The sequence below is a fragment of the Theropithecus gelada genome, chromosome 4 (genome assembly GCF_003255815.1).
Source record: "Theropithecus gelada isolate Dixy chromosome 4, Tgel_1.0, whole genome shotgun sequence".
Classification (NCBI taxonomy): Eukaryota; Metazoa; Chordata; class Mammalia; order Primates; family Cercopithecidae; genus Theropithecus; species Theropithecus gelada.
This window is the reverse complement of record NC_037671.1, coordinates 16,988,990-17,011,799: the sequence shown is the minus strand read 5'-3', so window position 1 is coordinate 17,011,799 and position 22,810 is coordinate 16,988,990. Positions and strand designations below refer to the sequence as shown.

The 22,810-nt window shown below is 39.2% G+C and overlaps 1 protein-coding gene across 8 annotated transcripts in view; it reads right to left on the bottom strand.

Moving 5' to 3' along the window:
- Positions 1-19,646: 19,646 nt before the first annotated feature.
- Positions 19,647-22,810, bottom strand: part of RNF182 (ring finger protein 182) — a 58,082-nt gene continuing 54,918 nt past the window's right edge. For all 8 annotated transcript variants that reach the window (XM_025382821.1, XM_025382825.1, XM_025382819.1 and 5 more), the window contains one exon: positions 19,647-22,764. In XM_025382821.1, coding sequence (XP_025238606.1) covers positions 21,810-22,553 — 744 coding nt within the window. In that variant the 5' untranslated portion in view covers positions 22,554-22,764 and the 3' untranslated portion in view covers positions 19,647-21,809. The remainder of the gene's footprint in view (positions 22,765-22,810) is intronic.

Sequence of the window (22,810 nt, the reverse complement as noted above, 5' to 3'; positions counted from 1 at the left end):
GAACTATGAGCCAAATAAACCTCTTTTCTTTATAAATTATCCAGCCTCAGGTATTTCCCTTATAGCAACAAAAACAAACTAAGCTTCATAATGAGCAAATTGCAAGATGAACCCCAGATATTCTAATTAAATTGGTCTAGTGTGTGGCCTGGGTAGGAAGAGTATTTAAAGCTTCTAAGTGATTCTTGTCTGCAGCCAAGGCGAAAAACCACTGCATTAGGAGAAACGCAGGGAAAAACCCAGGTTTTAGAATCTGCCAGCCGTGGGGAAAAAATCCCAGGTCTGCCACTGTTTTGTAACCCTGGCCAATTGCACAATGTTTCCATCAGTACAATGGGGTAATAATACCTATTTTGTTGGATTGCTAGAAGAATTACAAAATAATGATGTGTATGAATTACCCAGCGTAGTATCTGACTTATCACACTAACAAGTAATTTTTCTCCGTGGGGTTGATGTATACAATTCTGATGTCTTTTCTTGAAGTAAAACTTCATTATTCTATGGTATGATCTTAAAAGAAATGAACAACAAGCAGATTGCTTAGGCCCTAGGAGTGGGTTGAACATCTCAACACCGTCTCCCACCCGATGTCCCAGTCTCCCTTCTCTCTTCTTCTCCAACCTACTTACTATGCTCTAGATCTAACAGTTTATAATCCTGCTGCTTTCCCAGTCCATCTTATTGAAATGTGTGCTTGTTATTTTGAAAGCCATAATTGCATGTTTACACCCAAAACATAGCTCTTCATCCAACGATTTGGTCTGTTGGATTCTCAATATTTCTTTTTAACTGGTATCATTATCTCAATGTGTCAAATAATACCACTGAAGTGATGAATGGAAAATGCTTTCTTTTTCTTTTTTTAATTCTTTACAATAGAAGGAAAGATGCCATATTACCAAGCCACAGGCTTTTAAATTACTTTGCTCATAAATTAGACTTCTCCTAACCTCAGAAGAACAGATTCTGTTTTCAAAGTCTACTGATGTTGCATATCATGTATTACAAAAATAATTTTAGGCTGGGAGTGGTGGCTCACGCCTGTAATCCCAGCACGTTGGGAGGCTAAGATGGGCAGATCATGAGGTCAGGAGTTCGAGACCAGCCTGGCCAACATAATGAAACTCCATCTCTACTAAAAATACAAAAAAATTAGCTGGGCACAGTGGCGGGCACTGCAATCCCAGCTGCTCAGGAGGCTGAGGCAGGAGAATCGCCTGAACCCAGGAGGCGGAGGTTGCTGTGAGCTGAGATAGCACCACTGCCCTCCAGCCCAGGTGACAGTGCAAGGATCTGTCTCAAAAACTAATAATAAATAACTAAATAAAAATAATTTTAAATATTCATCATTTTCAAAACAACCTACTAATTGTTCATATCTCCCCTTTATGTGTTGAGAAAAGGGGTGATGAGGAGTTTAGGTATCTGAGAGAGAGAGGACTGTAACCATATAGCCTATCGGGGGACTGTGCTGACCAGGTGCCATTCTGTGTCTTAAGCAAACATTCACTGTGTGTCTACCTTATACTAGATGTGAGAGACAAGCAATGCATAAGGCACAGCTTCTACACACAAGACACTCGCAATAGATTGCTGATGAAAAAATACAGGCTTGAAAACTCATAAGACAGTAAATTATTTAAGGCTAGTAAATCATTTACAATTTACAAATCATTACATAGAGGCAATTCCTGTGGGAATTCTGTGGCGAGAGAGACCACAGCAGTTGGTGTGGTGAGGAGAGAGCTGGGGCAGGGGATGGTGCCTGATCTGAGCATCGAAGGATGAATGGTCTGCGCTGTGGTTTGAGTGCTTGTCCTCTCTCAAACTACTGTTGAAACTTAATCCCCAGTGTGGCCGTATTGAGAGGTGGGGCCTTTAAGAGGTAATTGGGTCATGAGGGCTCAGCCCTTATAAATAGATTGATCCATTCATGGACTAATGGGTTAATGAATGAATGGGTTATCATGGGAGTAGGACTGGTGGCTTTAAAGAAGAGGAAGACAGACCTGAGCCAGTACGCTCAGCACCCCCACCATGTGATGCTCTGCACCATCTTGGGACTCTGGAGAGAGTGCCCACCAGCAAGAAGGTCCTAGCCAAATATGGCACCTTGACCTTGGACTCAGCCCTCATAATGTAAGAAATAAATTCCTTTTCTTTACAAATTACCCAGTTTCTAACACAGGAACAGGAAACCAAACACTACATGTTCTCACTCTTAAGTGGGAGTTGAACAATGAGAACACATGGACACAGAGAGGGGAACGACATACACTGGGGTCTGTCGGGGGACGGGGAAGGGAGAGACAGCATCAGGACAAACAGCTAATGCATACAAGGCTTAAAACCTAGATGACGGGTTGATGGGTGCAGCAAACCACTATGGCACACGTATACCTACGTAACAAACCTGCACGTTCTGCACATGTATCCCGGAACTTAAAGTAAAATAAAAATAAAAATAAATTTAAAAAACACAAATTACCCAGTTTCAGGTATTATGTTATAAGGAACAAAAAACAAAGTCTGGCAGACCCTGAAGTTTCCCCCCAAAGTCATTCCCCCATTCCTGACTGCTTTCAGATCCCCAATTTTGTTTAGACATCAATGTGCCCACTTCTGGAAATAAAGCATGTCTATAGCAACCCCGATGCCTGCAACTGATGGACCTGGGGATGGGTTTAAGGTCTACTTTTGCCCACTTGAATTCTGGGAAATATTTTCTTGCCTTTTGCTCCCACTCCCTTTCTTTCTGTCTGGATTCCTGTCCTCTGAAGACATAACTTTTTTTTTTTTTTTTTTTTTTTTTTGAGACGGAGTCTCGCTCTATTGCCAGGCTGGAGTGCAGTGGCACCATCTCAGTTCACTGCAACATCCGACTCCCTGGTTCAAGCGATTCTCCTGCCTCAGTCTCCTATGTAGCTGGGATTACAGGCACACGCCACCACGCTCAGCTAATTTTTGTATTTTTAGGAGAGACGGGGTTTCACCATGTTGGCCAGGGTGGTCTCAATCTCCTGACCTTCTGATCCACCCGCCTCAGCCTCCCAAAGTACTGAGGTTACAGGTGTAAGCTAACTTGCCCGGCCAAGACATGACTCTTAAAGCTGAATCAGCCTTCTAGTGAACATACGGGAGATACCATCAAAACTGTGAAGATGACAGAATACAAAAAGGAACAAGTGTGGGCCGTTGGTAACACTGAAGAGCCATTCTGTCCATCCTACGACTGTCCACTACCAAATTTTCTGTTATGTGAAATAACTATGTCTTTAAGTTGCTTTAGTTGGCTATTTCATTATTAATGCAGGTGAGTCAGGCATTCCAAGGATAACAGCGAAAGCTGGTAGCATGTTTGGGGGACAATGAATAGACAAATTTGACTGGGCTGGAATACAGGGCTTGATAAAGGGAATATACATTAATCTAAGGAATAAAGCAGTCAACCAGACAGACCTGGGATCCAATCCTGGCTTAGTCATTTCTTATCTGTGTGATTGTGGGCAAGTTACTCCAGTTCTCCACATCTAGTATTCACATCTGAAAAAATGGAGACACCTCTACCTTGTATTGTTATTGTCACACACTTGTAAATAGTAGGTGCTCAATAAATGATAGCACTATTATTTGAAGAGAAAGCTAAGAAGTTAGGTTGAAGCCAAAATCTGGAGGCCTTTGTCTACCAGGCTAAAGAGCTCAAACTCAATCTTATTGATAATAGGAAGTCCCTGAAGGTTTACATTTTTCAGCTTTTAATATTATATATATGTTTATTTTAAAATTATTAATGTTCACTAGATTAACACAAATTCCCACACTAAAGGCCTATTTAGCCCAGTTCTTATCACATAATATAAAATGTCCAGCTTCCAACTGAACTACCAAAATTCACTTGAGAAAACCTAGATAACCTGAATAACTCTATATCTACTAAAGAAATTGTATCAATAATGATAGCCTCCCAATAAAGAAAGCACTAGGTTCAGATGGTTTTCTGGTTAATTCTACAAAACATTTAAAGAAGAAATTATACCAATTATCTACAATCTCCAGCAGAGAACAGAAGCAGAGGGAACACTTCCTAAGTTATTCAGTGAGGCCAGTATTACCCAAATAACAGAACCAGATAAAGATGTTACAAGAAAGAAAAACTACAGACCAATATCTCTCATGAACATAGATGGAAAAACCCTCAACAAAATATTAGCAGATCAAATCCAGCAATACATAAAAATTATATACCATAACCAAGTGGGATTCACTCCAGGTATACAAGACTGGTTCAGCATTTGGAAATCAATCAATGTAATCCGCTATATTAACAGGCAAGAGAAAGAAAATCATATGATACTATCAATTGAATTGGAAAAAGCATTTGACAAAATCCAACACTCATTTATGATAAAAACTCAGGAAATAAGGAAAAAGGGGAATTACCTTAGCTTGATAATGAGCGTTATAAGGCAAAATCCTATGGAGCATCACACCTGATGCTGAAAGCCTGAATGCTTTCTCCTGCAAACAAAGGTAACAAATACAGACAACCAATCTTTCACAAAGGAACAGAGGCAATTCAGTGGAGAAAAGGATAGTCTCCTTCATGATGTTGGAACAACTGGATGTCCATATATCAAAAACTGAACCTATATACAGACCTCAAACTTCTCCCAATAATGAACTTAAAATGGATCATAGACTTAACTGTAAAGAAAGGGAAGAGAACAAAGGAGAAAGAAAGAAAGAAAGAGAGAAAGAAAGAAAGAAAGAAAGAAAGAAAGAAAGAAAGAAAGAAAGAGAGAGAGAGAGAGAGAGAGAGAGAGAGAGAGAGAGAAAGAAAGAAAGAAAGAAAGAAAGAAAGAAAGAAAGAAAGAAAGAAAGAAAGAAAGAAAGAAAGAAAGGAAGGAAGGAAGGAAGGAAGGAAGGAAGGAAGGAAGGAAGGAAGGAAGGAAGGAAGGAAGGGAAGGAAGGAAGGAAGGAGAGAGAGGGAGAAAGAGAAAGAAAGAGAAAGAAAGAGAAAGAGAGAAGGAGAGAGAGAAAGAAAGAAGAGAGAAAGAGAGAGAGAAAGGAAGGAAAGAAGGAAGGGAGGAAGGAAGGAAGAAAAGAAGGAAGGAAGTAAGGGAGGGTGGGAGGAAGGAAGGAAAGAAGGAAGGAAGGAAGGAAGGAAGGAAGGAAGGAAGGAAGGAAGGAAGGAAGGAAACAAGAGCGAAAACCTAGGCGACCTTAAGTTTGGTGATAAATTTCAGATACAACACAAAAACCAAAATCCACAAAAAACGTTGATAAATTTGATTTCATTAAAAAATCGATAAATTGGACTTTGATCTTTTCTTCTCTGAAAAATACATTGTTAAGTAAATGAAATGATCAGCCACGGTCTAGGAGAAGATATTTGCAAAACATATCTCTGATAAAAGGCTTGCATCTAGAATATATAAAGAACTCTTAAAACTCAATAAAAATCAAACAACCTGATAACAAATAGGCAAAATATCTGAACAGACACCTCACCAAAGGAGATCTTTATCTCTGTCTGTCTGTCTATCTATCTATCTATCTATCTATCTATCTATCTATCTATCTATCTATCTATCTATCTATCTATCTATAACTTCTTATAGTTCCCAAAGTAAGAAAGTGCTCAAAAAGAAAAACAACATAAAAATCCTATCTATCTATCTATCTATCTATCTATCTATCTATCTATCTATCTATCTATCTATCTATCTATCTATCTATCTATAACTTCTTGTAGTTCCCAAAGTAAGAAAGTGCTCAAAAAGAAAAACAATATAAAAATCCACCATAATTAGCACATGTCAAAAGGAAATACAAGCCAACTGAAAAACTTCTCAATGGCCAAAGCTGGAAGAATTTCAGCAACAAAATAAGTAAAGTAGTACTGGATTATATCCCAAAGTATAAAATGTGTACCCATGAGTCCATGTTGAAATAACTAAAGATTGAAAACATGAATAAATGAAGGAGAAGAGACAAATATCCCATATGGAAATATTCCAAATAATTGACTAGATGCTCTATGCTCAAGAAAATGGAGCACAACCCACACTCCTTAAGTGCGGGCTGCTCATAGCGACTTCCTTCCAAAGAGTACAGTGCAAACAGTGGGAAAAGAGCAGCCTCACAGAGGAGAAACATGATAAACACTGTGTCAGCCAGATGACCCAGGCCATCAACCATGATGAGTCATGTTGATAGTCTGTATCATGATATAATGCAAGAAAATGGCACTTAATCTCTGTGGTCTTGCTCACCAGAACCCATAGGCCCTGTCTAATGATGAGAAAAACATCAGACAAGTTGAGAGACATTTTGTAAAATACCTGACCAAATCTGTCAAAGTCATCAAAAACAAGAAAAACTGGCTGGGCATGATGACTCACACTTGTAGTCCCAGCACTTTGGGAGGCCAAGGTGGGTGGATCACTTGAGGTCAGGAGTTTTGAGACCAGCCTGGTCAACATGGTGAAACCCTGTCTCTACTAAAAATACAAAAACTAGCCAGGTGTAGTGGTACTCGCCTGTAATCCCAGCTACTTGTAAGGCTGAGGCAGGAGAATCGCTTGAACCCAGGAAGCGGAGGTTGCAGTGAGGCAGAGGTTGCAGTAAGCCAAGATTGCACCATTGCACTCCAGCCTGGGCAACAAGAGCGAAATTCCAACTAAAACAAAACAAAACAAAACAAACAAGAAAAGAAAAGTCTAACAAACTGTCACAGCCAACAGGTACCTAAGGAGACAGGACAACTAAATGTAATGTAATTTCCTAGATGGGATCCTGGGACATAAAAAAGACATTAGAACAAAACTAAGGAAATCCAAATAGAGTATGAACTTGACTCGATAATAATTTATTAATTCAGGTTCATTAATTGTAACAAGCATACCCCATCAATGTGAGATGCTAAGAAGAAGAGAAACTGGGTATAGGGTATATGAGGATTCTCTCTACTGTCTTCTGAATTTTTCTGTAAGTGTAAAGCTTTTTTTAAATAAAAAAGTTTATTTAAAAAATATTTACTTCAGGCTGCTCACAAACATAGCATTTGGCCTTTTTCGGAGTTTCCATCCCAAATCAAAAAAAAGCTGAGATCTCAGAATCAGAGTTTAGGGAACAAAGAGAGGCATCCAACCATGGAGAAATTAGATCAAAGTTGAAGCATATGACCTATTTGGTAGAATTACAGAAAACGTAATCGACAAAATTTAAGAGAAGAGAAAGTGGAAAGTAATGTGAGTTAAGTACCTCCACTCTCAAAGAGGGGAATCTACAGGTACTATGTAAAGCAGATACCTTTTGATAATAATAATAAACAGCTTGAAGGAAAGAGCTGTGTTTGGGAAAAGACAACTTTTCTTTTTCACCTGGTAGCATCCTGAATTTAGTCTCTAGATGAGCACAACAGGGTTGCTCTGGTGATTGACTGAAATAATGCATTTTAAGACAGTTACCCCAGGCCGGGTGTGGTGGCTCACACCTGTAATCCCAGCACTTTGGGAGGCAGAGGCGGGTGGATCATTTGAGGTCAGGAGTTTGAAACCAGTCTGGCCGACATGGTGAAACCCTGTCTCCACTAACAGGCACCTGTAATCCCAGCTACTAGAGGAGGCTGAAGCAAGAGCATCACTTGAAACTGGGAGGTGGAGGTTGCAGTGAGCTGAGATCGCACCACTGCACTCCAACTTGGGCAATAAGAGTGAGACTCCATCTCAAAAAAAAAAGGCAGTTAGCCCAGAACCAAGTATATGTAAGTGCTCAGTAATTTGACAGTGCTATCATTTGCAAGTCTCCCATGCTACAGATGCTACAGGAAGAGGGAACAAGACCTTACATTTCTCAGAGGACTTATAATTCATAACCACAATGTAACTTAAAAAGTTCAGAAAAATACTTTGTTGCTCAGCAGAGTACATCACTTCAGGTTTGTTACTTCTTAATATATAGCGTGTTATAATTTCACAACCCAAAGTTATGTAGTTGTCTGATGTACCAATGTCAGATGCTTGTACAGACACAACAGACTCTAGTCCCACATTTACCTGCACAATTGAAAACAAATGATGCCTGACAAATGTTTAATTATTTCTGAATTTTATATTAGAACAATGTCAGCATGTTGCAAAATAGATTCTGATGAATAACTTGGCCACAATAAACCTTTTCAAAGAAAAACGCTGGCTTTTATGATCTGAGATTTTCAGATTATGAGATCATTAATCACTCCAAGTGTTATGTCTCATTTCTACCCGAGAGTTATTTTATACCCGTAGGACCATGACATGTTTATTAGACTGAAGTTAAAAAAGAGAATGATTTCTGCTCATGGTTATTCAAATTCTATTAAAAATAACTTCTAAGTCAGTGACCATTTTTCCATGTCTCCATTAAATATAGGGAATGTTGGAGTGAGTTGGAAAACAAAGCTACCAGACTCCTCTGTGCATTTTTCACACCCTAATGCAGTGAGATGATATTAACACCCATTGATAAAGAATCTTTCTCTTTGGTAACATTGCTACTGAGGAGGTGTATCTCTTTTGCAATTCTGAACTCCAAGTGAACCCATCCATGCTCCAAGTAGAATGGGTATGCAGCATTGTATGTGCTTTGGGAACATTTTTAACCCTCAGTGCTTTGTGTGTATACATTATAAGAAAAAGTTCCAACATTTCTGGAACCCATGGGAGCTCATTTTGAATCACTACAGCCAGTAAAGGTAGTAAGCATACATTGTACTGAAAGTTGCCCCCAAGCCTGCAGCAGGAGCAAGTGGAAAAGTACGGAGGAGAGAAGGATACCAGAAAGAGGTAAGCTAATTCTTGCAGAAGAACCTTGGAAAAGCTGGAGAATTAAAGACACCAGCTACCTGTGAACCTGGAGAGGACCGGGCTATTGAGAGTTGGCACCCAGAAAATTCACCTTGCAGATCCCCTTATCTACTCCTCCATGAAGCCTGGCAACTGCTCCTCCCCTGCCCTGCTGAAGACCAGAGAATGTCTGTCCTCAGAGACACCAGATGCACTTGAGGGTGGAATGAGCCCTGCTGAAAACAAAGGTATTCAACGACAGGCTGCCTATTGAGACGGGAGTCTGACACTCTCCTTCCTTCAGCTTCCAAGACACTGGCAGCCAGGATTATCCTCTGTGGGGAGACGCGTCAATTTAAAAGAAAGACCTACATGGATTGAGAATTGGGCATCTGCCAATAAAACGAAGACACCTCCCAGGAGGCCCATCAGTTGACAAGCCCCAGCCATGCATACACAGCTTCCAACTAGTTTGTTTAGCTACTCACTAAACTGAAAAGACAGCTAAAGATCAGATACTTGAGGGATTGTCTCCATGAAAAATAGAGACCAAAATAAACAGACAATATGAGGAAATAGCGCAGGGAGCAAAAGAACACGTAAAAACTCTAAAATTAATATTGTCACAAAAGAATGAGAAGAAACAAGAAGAGAGTATCACTCAAAAAAAAAAAACAAAAAACAAAAAACAAAAAAAACAAAAGAAACATTCAGAGGACAAGAAAGCACTCTAAGAAATTAAAAATGATGGCAAGCATGATAAAATTAAAGACAAATGCTGAAGATAAATTTGAGGTAAATTCTCTGAAATTAGATTAAACATGAAAGAGATGAGAAACAGGATAAGAAAATCAGAGGATCAACTCAGAAGGTTCAGAAGCTGACCGGCAGGAGTTCCAGAAACAAGAAGAAAGAAAACATAAAGAAAGCTATTTTGGGGCCGGGCGCGGTGGATCAAGCCTGTAATCCCAGCATTTGGGAGGCCGAGACGGGTGGATCACGAGGTCAGGAGATCGAGACCATCCTGGCTAACACGGTGAAACCCCGTCTCTACTAAAAAATACAACAAAAAACTAGCTGGGCGAGGTGGCTGGCGCTTGTAGTCCCAGCTACTCGGGAGGCTGAGGCAGGAGAATGGCGTGAACCCGGGAGGTGGAGTTTGCAGTGAGCTGAGATCTCGCCACTGCACTCCAGCCTGGGCAACAGAGCCAGACTCCGTCTCAAAAAAAAAAAAAAAAAGCTATTTTGTAAAAAAAATTAAAATTTTTTGAAACTGCAAGAACATTTCTAGAACTGAGGGACATGAGCTTTCCAATGGAAAGGGCCTATTGAGTCCCTGGTAAAAGAAATGGGGGAAAGCAGCTGCACAGTAATTTTTTTATTGTGACATTGTGGAACACTGTGGATAAAAAAGAAGACCCTAATGGTTTTCAAAATGGAAAAGAAAATGACATATGAAGAATCAGAGATGAGAATGTTAAATCACTCCTCCGCAGCAAAGTGGGGACTGAAAGGCAACAGAGCAATGAGGAAAGATCATTTCTAACCAAATCATCGATCAAGCTTAGGGCTATAGGAAAAACGTTTTCAGACGAGATCAGGCACGTTCAGAATGGTATGGCTATAGACGGAAAGATATTTTCAGACACGCAGGGTCTTAGCATTGTTACCTCCATGCATCTTTTTCTCCCAGCAAGCTAGTAGAGAATGTGCTTTGTTGTCAAAAAGTGAATAAACCTAGCAAAAGACGGCAAGGGACTCAAGAAAAGGGGATCAGAGAATACTCACGATGCCTGGCTGGCAGCTGTGCAGAAAGTAACTAATCTGGATTAAATCAAGAGAGGGAAGGGCTCCAGGAGGGCTGTCCCATGAGAGTAAACTGGCACATTATCTATCATGTTTGACAGAAAGGAAAGGTTTTTTCAATAATCATAGACTCTGGGGATGCTTCAGTTATACATACAAAGAAAACTAAGCAAATTCTAAAATGAGGCAATTAATTCCAGGGAAAACAAAAAGTTGTATATGAAAGAAAATGTATTCACAATACACTAGAACCTCAGCTATGAGTGATGTTACATAGTCATAACAATCTAAGCACCAAATGTTGATTTTACCACAAATTGTGATATAATTATATTGGGAAGATGTAAGAAGCGAAAAAGTGTGTGTGTGTGTGTGTGTGTGTGTGTGTGTGTGTAGGGAAGATCATAAGAAAATTAAGTCATTTTCCACAATAGAATATCAATAGATAATGGCTAAAACTGAAAAAGAAATTAAGAAATTATCATATAAGTACAATTTTCAGAAATATGGAAGTAAAGAGAAAAAAATATTTAAGAGTAGAAAGTGGTTGCCCTTAGGAGGACAGGGAAGGATGTTCAGAGGCACCTGGTTTTCATTAAAAGTGCTTAATACTATGTAACTTTAAATACCATGAACATGTATAATTTTAATAAAAATAGAAGTTACTTTTTAAAAGAGCTATCAGTCCCTCTGAGAAAGCAGTTTCAGTGCAGTTGTAGTGGTAAAAGCCAAAACGCAAGCCACTCGAGAGCATGCATGGGTGATGAGAGTGAGAGCGTGAGAGGATGGCATCGGGACCCATCACCAGAGTGGAGGTCCGCGCACTGAGGGAGCAGAGCATGCGCACAGCATCTTCCCAGGTCTGATCATGATCCCGGGTACCGAGGAGGTCAGAATGGCATAGGTTGCTCTTTACACGATGCAGTAAAATTGCCTCAAAGATGATTGCAACTATACAGGTAAGGGTCTAGATTAGGGAGGTGCACAGGGTAAGGAAAGATTACGCGAAAGCTTCCTGGTTCTGATCATTTGTCACTCACATACTGACCTCTCACCTCAACGCTCTTCCTTTCTCTAATGACTACAGCTGTCTGCTTGTATATGATAAAGCTCTGTGTCTGTTTATGAATAAGTTTTCTGTTCTCACATGCTTTGACCTTACTTCTCGAGAACAAAATGAAGAAGGTAGGTGATTATTTCATATCTTCATGACATATTTTTGTAGCTAGACATAGCTTCTAGGCATAAAATAATCTCTGTCCCGCTGCATATTTTGTCCATAATTCAGTAATCCACGTGGAAAAAATAAATTGACGGCTAACGACAAAGAAGGGAATGTAGGGTAGAAAGCAGACTGGGACTTCAGTGGCCCTTATTAGAACCTATCTCTCGCCTTTGTGAGAGGGATCATTTCTAAGTGTTGGTTTTGTCATTTAAAACAAGGCAGTTCTATGTGTTGGTTTTATAACGTAAAACAAGGCAGTTGGACTCTGACATATAAAACCTTTCCAGCCCTAACATTCAATGATCAAAACTTTAAAAATCTGGTACACGTTTTCCAACAGTTGGAATATTAGGTCTACTCTGAGAATTAGCTGTGGAAGTTTCATAGGCTCAAAAAATAACTAGCACTTAATTATTCCACTTGAAATCCCCTTCCACATATATTTAGATATTTAGTAGGGGCTAGAGACAAAGTTTGAATATGTCATTCCATGAAAGTCTGACAAAAACTGTTCATTGTAAATTGTTTTATGTTGGGAACAAGTGAAGTGATCAACATTCCTTCACTATCCATGCTCCTGGTGGTCCGTTCCTTTGCCCCTTTGCACTTTGCCACTCTACTGGGAGGCACTGCCTAATTGTGACTTTTTGACTGCCTTTTAGATTCATGCACTGGTTTAGTGATTTATGTCTGCCGTCAGATTCTATATTATGACAGTTTTATCAATTCTCGATTTCACAAAATATGCTCCACAGAACACTAATTCCACAAAATATTAATAGATGTTTTGAGAAAGATTTCCATGGTTACATAAGTTTGGGGAAACATTAATCGATTAGACTGCTAACTAAGTTTCTTTAACCAAATTACTTCTCAGGCCCTTTCCTGTAGCAACACTCATGAGAACCTCTAAAAGAAAGATGCATAGGCACACCTTCTGAGCAGGCACAGCCAGGAAGTCCTCCCTTCCTGGGCCAGCTACTGAGACATGTTTTATGTCATATATTTTGAAACTACTGCTTTAATGAGATACACCTTGGAAACATTATAATTGTCTTTATATCCTTCCAATGCATTGTGACATGTATGGATATCTTGTCAAAGAATCAAGAAATATTTGTATGCTATGTATCATAAGTAGTCAATAGTTTGAATTAAAATAATGAAGGTTTAGGTTTTGTATCAAAAACTCTGGCAAGGTTCCCATTTGGGATATAAAGCTGTAAGTAGGCAAGAGGGTTGTCTTCATCCATTTTTGCATTACTATAAAGGAATACATGAGGCTGGGTAATGTATAAGGAAAAGAGATGTGTTTGGCTCACAGTTCTGTAGGCTGTACAAGAAGAATGGCACCAGTGTTTGCTCAGCTACTGGTGAAGTCCTCAGGCTGCTTCCACTCATGACAGAAGGCAAAGGGGAGCCTGCGTGTGCAGAGATCACATGGCCAGAGAGGAAGCAAGGGAGAGAGGGGAAGTGCCAGACTCCTTTAACAACCAGCTCTGGGGGAACCTAACAGAGCAAGAACTCACTCTCTAGCAGGTGAAGGACTGCACCAAACCATTCATGAAGAATCCACCCCATGACTCCAGCCTTTTGTTAGGCTCCACCTCCAACATTGGGACCAAATTTTAACATGAGGTTTCAGGGGACAAGTAAGTATCCAAACTATATCAAAAGTTAGGTAATTAGCAGTGCCACCTTCCTCCCCAGTTTCAAGGACAGAATTTAATATTCTTTGGTCTCCCGATGACCACTTCTCCATTCTCCACTCTAGCAGCAGAAAAATCCCACAAAATTAGGGCATGTTGTTTACTCCCTCTTAACTGGTGATTAAGAGTTGGTCAAATTATAGGCTAGAAATAATTTCATAATTTATAAAACTCTAACCAACAATAAAATTTGTAATGACAGTAAATTTAATCATAGAAGCACATAGTTCAAACTGGAATCTCTTGAAAAAAAAAAAAATCGTATCAGGCTGGGCGCAGTGGCTCACACCTGTAGTCCCAGCACTTTGGGAGGCCAAGGCAGGCGGATCATGAGGTCAGGGGATTGAGACCATCCTGGCTAACATGATGAAACCGTGTCTCTACCAAAAATATAAAAATTAGCTGGATGTAGTGGCGCATGCCTGTAGTCCCAGCTACTCAGGAGGCTGAGGCAAGAGAATTGCTTGAACCCAGGTGGCGGAGGTTGCAGTGAGCTTAGATCGCACCACTGTGCTCCAGCCTGGTGACAGAGTGAGACTCCGTCTCCAAAAAAAAAAAAAAAAATCAAATTGAAGCAGTGTCAACAACCATTCCATCATTTAGCTAGGAATAATCTCCATTGCTCAGCTATGGTGAATATTGCAAAAGAGGGCATAATTACCTCTGAGACAAGCAGCTGAATCCATTGTTCTACAAGAATTCATAAATGTAGTTGTTAGTCATCACAAAAATATTTTAAAATAGTACTTAAATCGATAATCCCCAGCTAGTGGAAGACTAATGTGGTTCTCTTTCACAGAGCTTTGTTTCCTGAAATATAAAGCGTGTGTGCACAGGAGGTGTGGAGGAAGGTGGCAGTGACTGTGCTAGGTCACTAATGTCCTAAATGACATTAAAGAAATCAGAGGAAATGGGGGAAAAAGCAAAGAGCGCAGGAGGTTTTGGCTCAGCACATAGCAAAAACAGATGTTCATTTATTGACTAACGATGTTATGTGGCATTAAAAATAACATTTCATAGCTAAAGTGTTACTTTAACTCTTTTGAAACTCTATGTTAAAAGATGAGCTCTCTTATTTGTAGGCATGGAACAATAAAAAGTTTAACTTATTCTTAACTACTGAGAAGGATTTACCATTAAGCCAACTCAGAATTATCTGACTTTAGTCCAGTATACATCTGTTAACCAAGAGCTGCTAGAGTGGAGAATGGAGAAGTGGTCATCGGGAGACCAAAGAATATTAAATTCTGTCCTTGAAACTGGGGAGGAAGGTGGCACTGCTAATTACCTAACTTTTGATATAGTTTGGATACTTACTTGTCATGTTAAAATTTGATCCCAATGTTGGAGGTGGAGCCTAACAAAAGGTTTGAGTCATAGGGTGGATCACTCATTTGTGATTGGCTCAACCAAATTGGGACTGTATTAGCAAGAATTAGGGGCAAATGTTAAGTTTAGAATTACACAGCATATATGTACTAAAAAATAATGCTTACTAAAAGTTTGAAAACATTATCTAAAGACTACAGTATTGTGTGACTTGATAGGCGTCCTGCACGCATTCTACTTGCTGCTAGAAAGAATGAAAAAGGGCCGGGCGCGGTGGCTCACGCTTGTTATCCCAGCACTTTGGGAGGACGAGGCGGGCGGATCACGAGGTCAGGAGATCGAGACCACGGTGAAACTCCGTCTCTACCAAAAATACAAAAAATAAGCCGGGCGCGGTGGCGGGTGCCTGTAGTCCCAGCTACTCAGGAGGCTGAGCCAGGAGAATGGCGTGAACCTGGGAGGCGGAGCTTCGAGTGAGCCGCGGTCGACTCCAGCCTGGGCTACAGAGCGAGATTCTGTCTCAAAAAAAAAAAAAAAAAAGAAAAAGAAAAAGAAAAAGATCTAAAAAGAGGGAGTACATATACAGAAAAGTTCCAGGATAGTATAACACACAGTGGATGCTGCGGAGGAACCCACTGCCTGGCAGGGATTTTAAGAAGAGATGAAATGGTCAGACAATAGGCAAGAGGTTATTCTGTGCAAACAGGATCACTCTGCAAAACAGAATAAGGAGTGAACTAATTACTACAGTAACAAGGAAAAAGAGCTGTCTAAAGCAAAGAATTTAAATTTGACAAAGACTGAGAATAAGGAGTACATAGTCTTCAAGGAAGTAATGATTCAGCAGATGACCAGAGAGCTGCGTATGAAATGTCAACAAGAGAGTGGTTGAGAGCGGACAGTTCAAGGCTAGAGTTCAGTGAATTATTTAAAGGTTAAAAAAAAAGTTACTTCACAGATGATTTGGGCTTCTTTCTCCTCTGAGATCATAGAAAGTACATTGGAAGATAAAAGTGATTTTCATTCCAGTTCATTAACTAGAACGATGCATTCAAACCTTAAGATTTACTGAAGCTTTAGACAGGGGTTGGTTTCTATGGTCCCATTTCCTCCACTACACAGCTGACGGTCAGTAACTGGATCACCCTTACTTAAAACCCTCCAGTGAGGCGGGAGTTAGTTCTCACCAGAATAACACTCCAAATCTTTGGAAAATGAAGTACCTGTAGTTGATTCATGCAAGGATCATAATAGGCTGTTAAATCCATCAGGTGAAAATTGTTAGGGAAGAGAATACTGGCATGGATCCAAAGTGTCATCTCATGGATTTTTTTTCACAGTTGCACAGGGGCAGTAGAGAGACCACCTTAACTGAGGGATCAAACTGAGTTTTGATCAGTTTCAATGGGAGGGCAACCTTTCATTTTATGCCTCCAAATGTGATGCAATACAAAGGTGACTAAGACAACTTGTTGCCCAAAATCTGAGTCCAATCAAGCTTCTAGATTTTCGGCTTACAGAAAATACAGGTAACAGAAATTAAACACCACCAAACACAGAATGTGGGACATTGCACTGGTAACTGGCTTACTTTCTTCAAGAAGTCAAGGACATGGGGAAAACAAGGTGGGGTGACTATTCCAGAATAAGAGAATAAAGATATAAAACAACCAAAGGCAACGTGCCAGACTTGACCAGATCCTGGTATTTTAAAAAAATTTTTGTTGGTTGGTTTTTTTTTTCAGTTACAAAACATATTTGAGAATAGAAAATTTTGAGAAAAATGCATATTAAATGACATTAGAAAAGTATTTTAATTGTCTGAGATAATATAATGTTTTAGTCAAATTAGAGGGACGTTCTTTATTTTTAAGGGCGACAGAAAACAATATTGCAAAAGATTAACTGTTGACTCTAAGTGGTACGTGTACAGGTGATAATTATTCTATTTTCTCAACTTTTCTGTATCTTTGCAAATCTTCATGAAATAAGCCTGAAGAACCTTTCTTTCACCAACCTGAATCTGCTTGTTGTGTTCACCTAATCATCCTAACTCCACCCCCGATCCTTGCCCCCATCACCACTGCCTCTGGTGTCCATTCTCCCCCTCTGGCTGCACCATGACAGGGGCTGTGCCCACTGCCCTACTAAGCATTCAGAGTTATAGCCTGGAGAGCTCAGCCTCTCAGTCCTCTCTGGGCCTCACTATTTCTCTACCCCCTCACCTTCCACTGCTATTGAAATACACTGTTGGTGGAAATATAAACTAGTACAGTCACAAGGGAGAATAGTACAGTCACTATGGAGAATAGGGTCCTCAAAAAACTAATAAGAACTGTGATCCAGCAATCCAGAGCATTTATCCAAAGGAATCAGTGTATGGAAGAGACATCTGCACCCCATGTTTACTGCAGCACTGTTCACAATAGCCAAGATATGGAATCAGCCTAGGTATCTAAGAACAAATGAATGGATAAAGAAAATGTGGTATAGTACACAATGGAATACTATTCAGACATAAAACATAATGAAATCCTATCATTTGTGGCAACATGGATGGAACTGGAGGACCTTATGTTAAATGAAATAAACCAGGAACAGAAAGTTAAATACCGTGTGTTCTCACTCATATATAGAAGCTAAAAAAAACGTTGATCTCATAGAAGTAAAAAGTAGAACAGAACACTAGAGGCTAGGCAGGGTAGAGAGAAGGGAGAGATGCAGAGAAATTTGTTAAAGGATACAGAATTACAGCTCGATGGGAGGAGTAAGTTCTAGTGTTCTATAACACTGTAGGATGACCCTAGTTAATAATAGAGTATATAGATTCATAGTGAACGTTCCCAACAAAGAAATGAAAAATGTGTGAGATGGTTATGCTAATTGCCCGGATCTGATCACTATATATTATTATGTATCAAAACACTACTATGTACAACATATATACAATTGTATTTCAATTTAAAAATTTTTAAAATACAGACTATAAAAAAGAAGAAAGAATTGCTAAAGACTCCCAAAGCTGTCTTCAGGCCCGATCTCTTATCTGAGGTAATAAGAATGTAAATATAATGTGAATGTGAATGTACAAAGAAACTTTCCTTACACTTAATGGGAAAAACAAGATCTAAAATCACCTACAATCAGAGCATATTCTTTTCTCCTATGAAATTCCAACCCTCTCAATTTAAAGTGTTAATATGTTACAAATCTAATAAACTCAATTAAAATGCTTGTGACTTTTCGGTTAATTGATGTTTTAATTAAATCAAGGTTTAACCACTTTTAAAAATACATTAGCACAGATCCGTACTTAGTATACACAGTACTCAGGATGTAATTTAATTTTTGATTCTTTTATTCATAAGCTTAAAGCACCTTCATGTCAGAACCATAAATGTACACTGAGTATATGCAGATTTGGAGTCTACCACAGTATGAAATGATATCAGGAACTGGGCTGAATCTGTTTTACCTCCAGGACTCATTTGGAATTTACTCAAATTTCAACATTTATTCACATTTTTTAAATCTCTTTTACACAGAAGTAAACGTGTAAGGAAAGACCCAATACTAAGCCTATAGCTCCTCACAAAGGAGTAAAAATTCATGAAGGGTACTGAAGTAGAGAGAATAATTTAATAAAAGGGCAAAGATGTAGAAAGCACCCCAAACTCTAACTTGGAGAGCAAATGGTTAAACTCTTTCAGGGACCTCACCAAGACTCTCACAGGTTTTGAGTAAAGCTCTGGAATAATATGTGGTGTTTCTGTGGCATTTCCAAGGAATCAAAGCAAGTGGAGGTATTTTTTACCAAGAAGAGTAGACAAAAAGAGCAAGTGTCAAAAAATGCAGAAACACATAAAATCATAGTTTGCTTGCATTATACTCTCAAGTTAACTCAATTGCAGCTCATCTGTATCCCATGAACTATAAATATGAGCTACTGCAGAGCTCATACTTACAATGGCTATATCAGTTCGCCTATCAATACCAGGATTCATTTGGCTTTGGGACTACTTGGTTGACATATTAAGAAATTTCTTCAAGGTGTCTTCGAAGCCTAGTATCTGTTTACAATCTGGAAAACACACATCATTCTCAGGTCTCCCGGGAGATATGCATGAATTCACTCCATAAGTTATGACCAATACAGGTAACTGCTTTCTTTAAGCTGATTCTTTGCTCATTTACATAAACATTTCAGAAGTGAATGAAGCCATTATTCTTGATTAACATATGGTACCAATTCACTAATTATCATAAGCATAGAACTGTTGCATATTCCCAAATTATTTCTACTTTGCCTAACAATGGTCAAATTTAGATACCATGTAATTTTTTAATTTTTCCCAGACCATACAAGGTAAGTGATTTCCCAACTAAATTGGATTCTATTTTGTTGAGCAGTTAGACAAAAACCTAGAAATGAAATCAAACAAACTAAAACCGAAGAATTTATTTATAAAGATAGTATTTTTATTTCATCTCCCCTAATTCCTCTCCCCTGCTAAAAACAAAACAAACAAAAACAAAAACAAAACAAAACAAACTATGAAGGCCTTTTAGAAGTGTGATGGGTTAGGTCCCCGTTGTTGGAAAGTTCTGAAGTCTTCATGGGCATGATAAAGACATTAGCTGAACCAACGTTTCTGAAAGTTCATGTTTGCCATTATCTAAAACTAACAGAGGTGCAAAGTCACAACTGAATTTTAACCGTAAGTCAAGAGAAATCAAACTTCTAAATTTGGAAATAATAACAATTTAATAGACAAACAAAACAGTATCACAGTGAATAAAATATTAAAGCATTATCTTTTTTTCATTCAACAGCATGAAGAGTTTTCTGGTGTCATACAAAGATTGCTCTTTAAAGCCAAATTAACTAGAAAAAAGACTGCCACAATACATGGAGACACAAATTTATCACTGTAGACATTATACAGATAAGCAAAACACACAGTACCCATGTCCAGAGCTTTCTAGAAATCTCATTATATAACTCATCAATTTACTCAATGTTACAATTCAGAAAAAACGAACATTTTTTTAAAAAAACCTTATAAATATATAAATCCAAACCACAAAACATCTTCTAAATATGATATTTACTCTAAACACAAATGGATTTCTGGAAATTGCATCACAATGCTATCTAAACTAGACTTTATGAAATCATAAATGTATTTAGCTGTATCTTGGGGCTTTTATTCATTGGACCATATCCCATGTATACTTTTCTCATCCTACTTAACTTTGGGCATACATATTCCCAAAGTTTAGTTTTACAATAAAAATCAAACTGCTATTCCAGTTGGAATGGGTGCACTGTACCTGCATCACACAACAGATTTCATCACGAACAAGTTAAAGTCGTCTTAGTAATGCCCCCTTTCTAAGCTACAAATATTTTAATGTTAATAATTAGTAATGGGTTTTAGAGACTAGAATGCTTTTTCAAATTTTTGCCTAGTTTCTGTGAACATTCTATTCTATTCTGCCAACTTGTAATCTGCTAAACAAGTTCTTCTCAGAAATATATACATTCAACTTTCCCTCCATCATGAAATAAGTTCATTAACTCAAATCACCTAGGTTATGCTTGTATTCAAAATAAATTGTGTAAGAACTTGAATTCATTCCAAAACCAACTCAAAGACAACAGGAATAGCAACATGTTAAGCTCCACTCTGTCCCTGCCATTTACTTCCTTGAAGGGTCTTTTCAAGTAGGGCATCAGCTTTGCATGTCTCTTGCCCACCCCTTTGTCTAGACCACAACATAAAGTCTTGCACATAAACCTAAACCATCATATTTTGGTACAACTCAGTACTGTACAGCAAAATACTTAGGTTCTTAGCACTTCAAACTGTAAACTGAAGCATCTCATTAACTGTTTCTGATTTTCATTGCCACAGTTCACCTCTAATTGTTGTAAGATTCAGTAAAGTAAATCCTAATAGAACCAAAAATACAATGGGGGAAAAAGTCTTTATGAATTTATAGCAACTAATTTAAACGTAACCTTTTCAGGACAAGGGGTGAGGCTGATTGGGCAATGTGGTTTAAAAAAACCAAAACTAAGATGTTATAAGGAAAGAGTCAAATGAAGGTTTTCATGAATAGTAACCACTCTATGAGAAGTTCATTCTCCTCCATTCTTCTCAGAGAAGACTGAGGAGAGAGGAAAATAGACATGGAGGAAAGAGTGTGTCTCTAGGACAAATGGCCACATTCTGCCATGAAGTTGACTGTGATGCAAATTCCTCAGTGCTTTTCATTCTCTTTAGTAATGTGGCAAAACAGGTATTCAGTTGAAACCACCCAAGGGAATGGAACTGAGTTTCCTCTTGGCAAGGGAGAATGTGCAGAGGGAACAGGTATCTCAATGGGAATGCTGACTATAGAGAGTGACTTAAGAGAGAAAACACCTGAAGACAATTCTAGGGTGTTCCAATACCAGGAATATGGGGAGGGGAGGGAGTACACACTTTGTAAATGGATGTGTCTCAGAGCAACCTTCCTCTTGTGTCCAACCGCCATCACAGAATATCCATGAATACGAAAGGAAGGATCCATTCATTCCTAAATCTCCCTACAGCATAACATACCACACCACTACCGTCTGTCTGGCTGTACTGAGTGAAACCCTGCCCTTTCTCTGGGAAGACTCATTGCTGTCAGTGCTCCATGAAGGGTGAGCTTATACAATTGTGCTAACCCCTAAGTAGAAATGAACATTTTTACTTCCGACCTACAGGAAAACCAATCAAGTCAATACATGACCAAGGGCTTTGTTAATGTCATGGACACTAATCATAAAGAACATAAAAGGAAATAAATTATAAAGTATCTAACTTCACACTCAAACATGGCAATGTGTGTCCAATTTCTTATTTTACATATCAGTCAAGAAGGAGGTGCCATACAGTCTAGAAATTCATGACAAACACACTGGCAAAAACCATACACCATAAGAATAACAAGGCTCGAAGGGACCAAGCTGACAAAGACGACCCCAAGGGTGACTTTCTTAGACACCAATAAGTAGATTCCTAAGGGTAAGGAGCTGAAGTAGAGCAAACCTAGCAACCACACTAACACCCGGATGGATGTCTGAAACAGCAGGGACGTGCAGTTCCACACAGTCCAGTTGTGTGACACAGTGGTGACAGAGTCAAAACTCGCAGGCCTATAAAATTCCACCACAGGAGTGGAGCTCAGGGACGGGGAGCTCTCTCTCTGCACCTCCATGATGGTTATGACCAGGCAGTTGGAGGAGGTGTGAGAAGGACTGACCAGAGAGGCCAGCCTCTTGGGGGTGAGCAGCAGCTCAGTGGGGTTCTCTGGCAGGCACTTCTTCCCTTTGCCTCCACAAGTCAAGTTAACAAGGATGTTGTTGTCATCGGGCAGGCTACTAACTTCATCATCTGGCAGGCACGTCTCAAACCTGCAGAAAGGACAGACAATGACACCTTGTGGGGAGTCCCCAAAGTCTATGATTTTGTAGAGGCATTTGGCACAAACCCTATGACAACACTCCAGCACTTTGGGTTTCCTCTGTTTCAGATTGTATCGATTGTAACAGATTTTGCACTCGAGCTCGTCAGAGGCCTGAGACTCTGCAGGGTCTTCGGGAGGTTGACTAGCCATCTTGAATTATGTGTGTAATCTTCTGCCAGGTGGGTCTTGTTGAAGAATGGCTTTGATTAAGGTGCCCCTCTGAATATCATATCATCCAAATCTGGCAGCAACACAAAAAGGCAGGACAAGTAGTGAAAGAAACCAGAAGTCTTCCAGGCATTTTCAACTTCTGCATATAACTCTGTCTCAAATGCATATTTATAAAGGCCACATGAAGAGTCTGTAAAGAAGAAGAGAGATTCTAATATAATGAACAGTTCATTGAA